This window comes from Drosophila guanche, unplaced genomic scaffold, assembly GCF_900245975.1.
Source record: "Drosophila guanche unplaced genomic scaffold, DGUA_6, whole genome shotgun sequence".
Taxonomy (NCBI): domain Eukaryota; kingdom Metazoa; phylum Arthropoda; class Insecta; order Diptera; family Drosophilidae; genus Drosophila; species Drosophila guanche.
This window is the reverse complement of record NW_022995752.1, coordinates 594,737-604,399: the sequence shown is the minus strand read 5'-3', so window position 1 is coordinate 604,399 and position 9,663 is coordinate 594,737. Positions and strand designations below refer to the sequence as shown.

General features: G+C 38.4%; 1 protein-coding gene across 1 annotated transcript; it reads left to right on the top strand.

Moving 5' to 3' along the window:
- Positions 1 to 412: 412 nt before the first annotated feature.
- LOC117587920 (lachesin) lies at positions 413 to 9,163 on the top strand. The gene is made up of 9 exons (XM_034278907.1): positions 413 to 715; positions 842 to 960; positions 1,694 to 1,879; positions 2,082 to 2,277; positions 3,252 to 3,383; positions 6,166 to 6,285; positions 6,346 to 6,519; positions 7,580 to 7,843; positions 8,509 to 9,163. Exons 1-9 carry the CDS (start codon positions 610 to 612, stop codon positions 8,706 to 8,708), a joined length of 1,497 nt encoding a protein of 498 aa, XP_034134798.1. The 5' UTR covers positions 413 to 609; the 3' UTR covers positions 8,709 to 9,163.
- The last annotated feature ends 500 nt before the right edge of the window (positions 9,164 to 9,663 follow it).

The window sequence follows — 9,663 nt, the reverse complement described above, 5'->3', positions numbered from 1 at the left end:
CTTATTGGGGCCCCCTTTTGAGTCCACATTGGTATAAGTGTTTTCTCCACTTGTGTTTTGCTGTCGTACTCATTTCGTGTTGTACGAACTTTTCTTTGCTCAAGTCCGAACACTAATAAATGATACATTTCATGTAGATTTCATTTTAAAATATTTAAAAATTGGTTCGTGTTTTAACATGAAAAATTCGAACTATATTCGTGCTTTTTTGGAACAGTATTACCAACAATACAGATACCAATTCGAATCAAGTATTAGTAAATAAAAATAATAAGCGCAAATACTCGTATTTATGTAATGGCTGAGTACTGGGAATAAAATTAAATCCACTGTACTGTACACTAAATATTTATGTTATGTATCTCATATAATATCAAATGTATTTCTATTTATCATTACAGCGAATATTTTTAGATCAATTTTATGAAGAAATTGTGTAAGGAATGCAAGCGCATGACAATAAACGTGGATGGCGATGCCGTATGAAGATATAGAGAGCAAGGGATCAACTCGAGTAGCGAGTATTTTATACATACTGCATTAAAGAAGAATATACTGTACCTGAAGATCCATCGAACATCAAACGTTCAAAATATTAAGACTGTTGCAATGATTCAATTAAAGTTGAGCACAAAAGCGATAGCTTTTGGCATTGTTTTGTTACTTATCAAAGGGCAAGGCGAAATCGGAGGTCATTCGCTGCCACACACACAAGGTAAATACAATTAGTTTCGCTGTTCCCGCGCGTTTGGATTTAGGATGTATTTTCTTTGGTACCTTGTGTGCACAGAGTAGACCAAAGACCTTGCTTTTAACTTGAACTTCTGTTTTAAAATTAAAGGACACAGCGAACCAGATGAAATCGTCCCAGAGTTCTTGGCGCAATTGACGAATATAACTGTACCCCAAGGAAGAGACATATCCTTCACCTGTGTTGTTGATAATTTGGGCCAATATCGGGTATGTATGCTGTAATGCACCAAGATTTGTTACGTACATACAAAGGTGTTGTGTATTCTCCATGAATAAACAGTTAGCAGATTCGGTAATCTACAATTTTGATCATTATTGTATGTATGTATGTGTGGAAGTAACAGCACACGTGATGACCAGAGGGCTGTTAATAAATATAACCGTTTATTGTACAGTACTTCTTAACACAGGGTGATCATTGTTAATAAAAACGTAACATTACGGCACCCATACAATGTTTACGGAACATTTCAATGCAGTGCATTCAGTGATGCATAGCAGAACGCTCTGCCGCGGTATGCACAATACACAATGTATTGTAAATATAAATTTAAAAATGCAAGCTAATTTATTATTTTATGGTAGTTCATATAGTTCGAATAAAACCTTGTACATATGCTCGTACAATAAAAAAGTGCAGAATTACCGATGGCTTCGATTTTTGTAGCCAGCAAATACCTGTTGTTGGGCTTATTTTGTGTGTGTTCCCCTTTGCTAATGCAATAATAACACAAAATTCGCCTCGACCACACACATGCATTGAAGTCATACATACTACGTATATGCTCCGGTAATCTTATATTGAGATCCGCAGACCCTGCGCTCCGCACAAGACTGTGTGTACATGCAGTGCTGGGATGCTGTGCTGAACCCCATATCAAAAACAATGTCATGGCTATGTGTGTATGTGGTATATCTGTCTATGTTCTTACAATTTCAGGTGGCATGGATTAAATCTGATTCAAAAGCAATACTTGGCATACACACACACATGGTCTCACTAAATCCCAGATTATCTGTGACACACAACGGCCACAACACCTGGAAACTTCACATATCTCGCGTACAGATAAATGACTCCGGCAGCTACATGTGCCAAGTGAATACGGATCCCATGAAGAGCCTTGTAAGTGCATGTCTGTCCCACAACGTTCCCATAGGGCTTATCCTTAGTCCAAAGGTGTCCTTACCCTCGGTGCTTAGGTGCCATGTGCAAGGGAGGATAGTCCACCTGGGCAGTCGTACTCTGCAGTACGAGTATTAAACAGCTCAGACGGTGCACACCATTCCCACTCGCTTATTACGAATCATACTTTGTTTTTTCGCAGTCAGGCTACTTAGATGTTGTTGTGCCTCCGGATATTCTAAATCACCCAGACCATAATCTCGAGGAAGGCGTCAGCACTGAGGGTGGCAGTATTGTACTCGTGTGTAGTGCGACCGGCGTACCCGAGCCCAAGGTGCAGTGGCGCCGTGAAACGGGAAAGGATATTATACTGCGAGCAGAGACCAGAGACAAACAAGGTGTGTACTTTCCTCCAGAATATTTAGTTTATCTGTTTTCAATATTGTAAGTGTAAGAATATATAGTAAAAGAGTTTACTAACTAATAAGATTATACCTCTTAAAACACTTACATCCTTGTGACTAAGTAAAGAAGTTACATACATACATAGAATTTAACGGTGGGCTCACTTTTGAGTCAAAAAACAGTTCAGAGGTCTAAAAACAATAGCTACAATAAGATCTGTCGTCTAGTCGTTTTAAATATTTCTATATTTTTTACGTTCTCATTCCCGACCAGGCGTCGGTTTGACTGCAGACTGGCGCAGCACCGTCATGCACCGTCAGTTTGATAAATGTAATTTTATTTTTTGGTTTTGAATTAGAATAGAAAAATGTATATTTTGTATGTACATACATATGAAATACATTTCTTGAAATACAAAATCAAATCCATTCAAAAAACGGTCAAGTTGGCAAACAGTTTTGCAACAGGCAAATTATGATCCAAATGTTTTTTGAACCTAAGAGGTGCGAGCCTCGTTAAGCAGAATACTTCTGCAGAATATATGTAAATGTACAAACTGTAAAATCTGCAATATTTACATGTGCACTCGTATTTCAGCATCCCACAATCAACCGACTCTTGACCACCCGTGATCGTGGTCTCGCGTACATGTGGAAGTATCTACATAAATAAATCTACACAAATGTACATATTTAGTTGATGGATAGTTTATGCTGATGCGTTCATATTCTGTATATGCATTTACAATCCAGAATTTAAATACTTCCAAGCTACAATTATTTTTCTAAGCAAAATCTGCTCTGAAACTTTATTTTTATGATTCTGCAAAAAGATGTCGCGATTTGACTGCATTCTTGTGGCAGTTACATGCATTAAGATTAGATGGTTTCCATGCATACGTACTCTCTTTGAAGTTTTTGATTGACTAAAGCTTAAAAAATGCATTTTTTATCTCTTGTTTTAACAGCACTTAAATCTGTCGAAGGAGAAAGACTTACTCTGACCAATGTCCAACGTTCAGATATGGGCGGCTACATTTGTATTGCTTCCAACGGTGTGCCGCCGTCAGTGAGCAAGAGATTTGACGTACACGTAAACTGTGAGTTAATATTACATAATAAAGATAATAAACCGACATATTTGATTTATATTCCTGTGCTTATACCATGTAAATATGTTTAGATATCCTTTATTTGTTCAATTTGCCAATTATGTATTAAACTAGTAGCTTTTAAGGGTACATTAGCTAAGTAAGTTTGATTTCAGATGTTATGATGATTGTTTTAGTTCACAGAGCTGGGTTTTAAGAGCTGTTAAGACAGGGAAGCAAATACAATTTTTGTCAATAAGCAAGTAACAAACTCATTCGACAGCTGCCCGACAAAATCACAAAATTACCGTCCCGCTGTAGTAGGCCATCAATATTCCCATATTCCATCGAACTACTACTTAATCAGTGTTGTCAATTAGTGTCAATTATATGGCTACCTGGAGGTGCAAGCTAAGCCTCTTGTTAAATCAAAAACTGTTTTGAATTTTTACTTGGAATCTACGAATGTCCTGTGCAACAACTCGTTTAAATGTCCGAATGTTCATGGAAATGCCATATTTACATATATACAAAACAAATGTTTACATAATTCTATGTATTTATGCTTAAAATGATTTTCATACATGATTTTAAACTGTAAATGTATATTCGATTTATGCACTATTAAATATTGGTTAATTGCTGAACAGCGGGTATTCATAAACATGTCATGAATACGATACATTTGTGGGCTTAAAGTCTTTTAAACAAATATTAATATTCGTGTATATGCAAAAGACATGAGTTAATGTTGCATAATGTTTGCTCTACAAAAGTATCTAGATATGAAAGGACAAACTTAAGTTCTAACTGTTGCAATGGCATGCCTGGTGGTGATGACTGAACAGTGATGGTGTGCCACAAGAACACAAATCAACACAATGACATCGCAAAGTCAAATTCAGAATTGCAATGGTGAAAACTTTGGATAGTTGGGTTACAGCCGAGAGCTGTACCCAATGTCATCGAAATGAATGATTCAATCATAAGATTTATGTACATTCATAGTACATAATCGAAACAAACGCTCGCCCTCAAACAGAAAACCAAAGATAGTTTGTAAAAACTTAACTTTATATCACCAAGAGCTGTTACTTCTCTTTGGCTGCATTTGTACATAAAATGTACATTTTTGTACATACATTATGCGTGCCTATGTATATGCTCGTATTAACACAAGTACAACTGCTTTCTAACGTTTGTACATACATACATAATGCATACACAATTTATATGCTTACTAAACTTTGCCTATGTGTGGGGTGCTCGTATGCCAGTGCCTAGTGGCATATGCAATCTGCAGGAGAGGGCAGTGATTGTGCGAAACTAAGCCGAACCGAACGGAATGGAACAGGCAGGGCAGTGAGGGTTTGAATAGTTTGTGTTCTGTAAGGCATAGTCGTACATACTCGTACAAGGCGAACTTAACAGCTACAACAGTACAATTTTTTGGCCATATGTCTACGTCAAAATCAGTAAAATGCAAATTCAATGTTAACAATTGCAGAAATGTCCAAACCATCCGCCGTCCGAAATAACCAATCTGGTCTCTACCCAAACTGTCCTCTCACTTCTAGATCTTACAAGCTGGCATTCAGCATATGTATGTATGTGTATATGGTTGTGTAATTGTGGAAATTATGGATTGTCTCTACATTATTACTCGTTCTACCAGGCACAAATGGAGTGCAGTACAAAAAAAGTACCATGTAACTCCAATTAACATTGTTTAATTAATAGTCAATATAGCCTGGCCACAGTCAGTTTTTTATTTATTTTATTCGCAGAGTTTGGAGCTGTTTGGTAACCTAGTTCAAAAACTCTTTTGGCTTTTATAAACCAAAAGTCAGGAAACAACATTTTAATAATTTATTTTTTCAATGATAAAAAACCGCTGAATTTTTACTCTAAATATTACATACACACATGTACAAATATGTATTTATTTTTCGTGCGGGCAAACATAAGCCATTGCCTCTCTAGAAAGGCTTTAAAAATCGTTCATTGCCAAAGTCCAGGAGGAGCAAATTTATTTTGATGTACGGATCATTGCGCTTTAATCCATTTTATTTATGACTTTAAATTATTCTTTGGTAAGGAACACACAACTTTAGCGGAACGTCGACCAACAACAGAAAAAAAAAATCCTTCGCGTAATCCTTTGTCGGCATTGGAGCAGATTTAACAATCGTCACAGCCATACTCCCAGCTCACACAGACACTAGTGGATACAAAATGAAGTTGCGAAAACAACCCTCTCCCAGCGTAGCTTTAACTGCGACCACGCAAGCGATGCTCTCGGTACAGCCGTCCTGTCAGTGTAATCCTGCCTTGAAAATTACATAAAAATAATCAAACGCCACTCCAAACCCGCTGATTACAGCCTAAGAGTACCACCGACCGCATTACCAATAATATTTTGGAAGGCAAGCTTAGCAAGCGCTGTAAAGCAGAAGTCAACATTGTTGTGTCAACATTGTATCTAACTATGTAGATCTGAAGCATCGACGGCTGCTTGAGTATTATTGTCTATTCAAAATGTGGCGTCCTTTATTTATGCAACAAAATATTTTGGTTTCATTCCGGGTTGAATAAAAGCGAAGTGGAACGTTGTGAGTCGCATTCGTTCGCGTCTTTTGTACTTTTATGTAACCGTATGAATTGTATGCAGTAGCCTAAGTTTAATTTAATGCTTTGGACTGGCTTTAATCTGCCAGTTAGGATATATAAAGATATAAAATATTTCATAAATAATAAAAACGATTTTTAAACAAAAACAACATCCGTTTAGTTCCACCCACAATTAAAGCTGTCAATCAGTTGGTCGGCGCTCCTGTGGAGAGAGAGGTTACATTGGAGTGCATTGTAGAAGTCTATCCCAAGCCACTGAATGGATGGTACCGCAATGAGGGTAACTATAAAATTGTTGGCCCTAAATGTTGATGCCAATTAAGATCGAAACGTGTTTTAGGTAACATCAAATTGCACAACGGAAATAAGTACAACATATCTGAAGAAATGATTAACCTGTATACATGGCATCTTAATCTAACCATCCGGCACCTGACTAAATCCGATTTCGGCGCTTACAGTTGCTCCAGTGTGAATGCCCTTGGAAAGAGTGAAACTCGCATCAGACTACAAGGTAATAAAGGAAAAGCATTTTACTTTTTAAGGGCATCGAATGCTGTAACATCACAGTACTAAGGCTTACAGGAAAATATATTGTAGACTATCTTATGTTCTTGCCTAAACCCAATAGTTCTTAAAATTTGAAGCCATCAATTCATTTAAGAACAAAATAAGGGGGGAAATACATAGAGAACAGCGTATGTATGTATGAGTGTATGTGTCTAGGTCGTGTGTATAATTCGTTCGGTTTCCGTGCAATAAATCAACTAGGATTTCCGTCGCTCCATTATTTTTATCGAACTCATTTAAAGACGACTGTAGCCTTTTCTTTATCTTCCATCTACGTAGTTCGTCCTCGTCTACCATTCCAATGTCAGCCAGAAAGAGATGGGGAAGAGAATATAAGCATGAATTATAGCACAATCAACGCACCCTATCTCCCTCACACCAGTTCTGCATCAGCATTGCTGGCGCAATTTCAATTTCCAGTTTTAGTTCAGGATAGACGGCAGCCAGGGATAAGCTTAAAGGTTTTCACTTAGATCTTCTAAGAACATTTCACTGTTGCAGCCAGTGATACCCACCAACCATGGTGGGTGGTGCCCATTCGCCGCATTACATCACTTTTGAATTTAAGACAGGGCTAATAATTGGCATTGGCAGTAACCAATCGAACTCTTTTTTTACTCAACTTCACAGCTTCCAACTGCCGACTATGCATGTAGGAATTATCATTCCAAAATGAATAAACAATTGTATAAAGATAAAGACAACGAATTTGATGACAGACTGCTAGGCTGGAATTCGTCTGAGATTTCTTGAAAAACAATTAAATTTCTTTTTCAACTCTTTATTCTTACTGGAGCTGTATTACAAATTGGTGAGATCTGGCCTGACAGAGTATTGCTATGTGCAAAATGCTTTTAACTTTTAGTCTGCTTTGAAGAATGGAATGGGAAACGTAGCAACCCCTGGGTGGTGGTGCTGGTCCTCTGATATTTCTGTAGCTTATTTTTGTCTTTAGTTCCATCAAGGAACAGTCGGTATTTCATAATTGGTGCAATTTCTTCCAGAATTACGATTACCGCCCAAGTCGACAACGACGCCAACACCTCACGTGCACACAACGGCAAAACCGCGTCGGAAGCAGCAACCCGGCCACAACAAGGGACTGAACGAAGTGGTGCGTGCCAAGGAAACCCATTTCTCAAATCAAATGCAGCAGGAGAACGACGTATTCGGCGGTGGGATTGGTCTGCCCCAGAGCGCCAACAGTGGTAATGCTGGTAGCGTAGTTGAAAGTGGAAACGTCAACGGCATGATAAACGGAGCGGAAGGTAAGTTACGATTTAGAAAATTCCACAAGTACATACTGCAGCAGCAGGACCAGAAGCAGTCGAGAATGTAGTCAGGCATAATCGGCAGTTACAAACACACACATTCAATCCCCCCCACCGGACACTCCCCCAGCCGACAAAAGGCATACATACATACCTCGTAGAGTCTTACCATCCCAGAAGCGCCCACATGTCTTTGCTCAGCTGTGTGGGACTATGACTTGAGGCAAATATACGAGTAAGGTGGCCACGCTCGCTCCTGTTGCCGATTTCTTCGTAAGGAGCTCTCTGTGGTTTTCACTAGCTTTTCGATCTTCTCTTTGCGTCAAGAGCAAGTAAACCACAACATGCCCAATCTAATAAGAAACTGAGTATAGGAAGTAAACGAAAACGACTTCCTACAGTAAGTATCTCACTTTAAATACTTTGAAGTCGACGCGAATAGGGTCATTCTTAATGGCATCCAACTAATTCTCCACAAATAAAGCCAACAATGTCGTATGTTGTATTATCTTTAGTCTACTTTGCAAAGCAATAACCTTAAAGAGCAGACCAGTTAATATTTTTGTTTTACTTGATTAAATACCTCACTTTTAGAGCTACACTATTAGTCAAGTTGTTAATTTAAAATGTAGCCTGAGTGTGTTTTATATATTCATTTACAGTGCATACACAACTACCTGCACGGAACGGATATGAAAAGACACATAAGTCGGCTGGCGCTGTACCATCACCCCGTTCGCCATGGAACTTTGAGAGTGCGGGGTCCCAGCTGCATGCCAGCACCACGATAGCGACAAACTCTCTGGTGTTTTTTCTTTCTTGCGCACTGTCCGTGTGTACAAGCATGTATATGCTCATTTAAAAGCACGCTCCCCAAAGAATCCCCGGTGCGATGCCACGAATGGAAGGGGAGAGCTATGCGGCTGCTTTTAAGTTAAGAGTAGTTCTGGGTCTATCGGTGTTGGTCAGTGCAGATCCGGTGGTTGGGCAGTACGTAGTTATCAATTGACTCGTCTGCCTCATAAATTAGTATGTCTTATTAGCTAGACAAAGAAAATCGAATATACATACATATTTACACATACACATTGTATGTCATATAAGTTGGAAGCATTGCTACAGGTTTTAAGACATTAACAACTTAGTACTATTCGCATACAATTTACCTACTCAAGAATCTATATGCTACTTACATATTATTTCGTGTTTACTCAAACAGACAGTAATGAGTATTGATGAGTTACTTCGGAGTTAAGGAACTGCACTTCCAACTTTTCCATTTCAAAAGATACTTACAAGAAAATATTAACTGAAATAGCAAGGATCGATTTTTTTAAGTTTTAATATCAACCTACAAAAATTGGCAAAATGAATCAAAATGGTTTTGGTACACAGGGACCCAGTTTACCTTATAACAGTTGGCCTAATAGATCAGACCTCCTGAAAAAAGAGTATCCACAAAAAGTTAATCAAGAAATTAATATCAGAAATTTTTTGTTCTTCACAACTATTTTGATTAACCCATCTGCAAGTCTCTTACGCGCGGCTATATATTTCCCGGACACGGCACAAACCGGAAAACCAAGAAGAACGTTGTGAGCCGCGCCTTCTCCGCTCCTCTCTGTTTATACCGAGTACTCAGGAAGAATACATGTGGCCTTATGGTTTTTGTCGAGTTTTAAAGATCGGATCATTAATTTAGCCAGAATGAACAGGGTTTTTTTTTAGATATCTGCCAACTCATGCTCGCTCTGGCCACGTGCCGCGTGCACTCTCTGGCGGAGACGAACGAGTTAAAATGGCGTTCTGGTGTGAAA

Bases quoted from the DNA above. Each gene is read 5' to 3' on its own strand.
- LOC117587920 (XM_034278907.1), top strand. From the start codon at position 610: ATGATTCAATTAAAGTTGAGCACAAAAGCGATAGCTTTTGGCATTGTT. The intron at 716-841 runs GTAAATACAATT...TTAAAATTAAAG, and splicing joins TTCGCTGCCACACACACAAG to GACACAGCGAACCAGATGAA. The intron at 7,844-8,508 runs GTAAGTTACGAT...ATTCATTTACAG, and splicing joins CATGATAAACGGAGCGGAAG to TGCATACACAACTACCTGCA.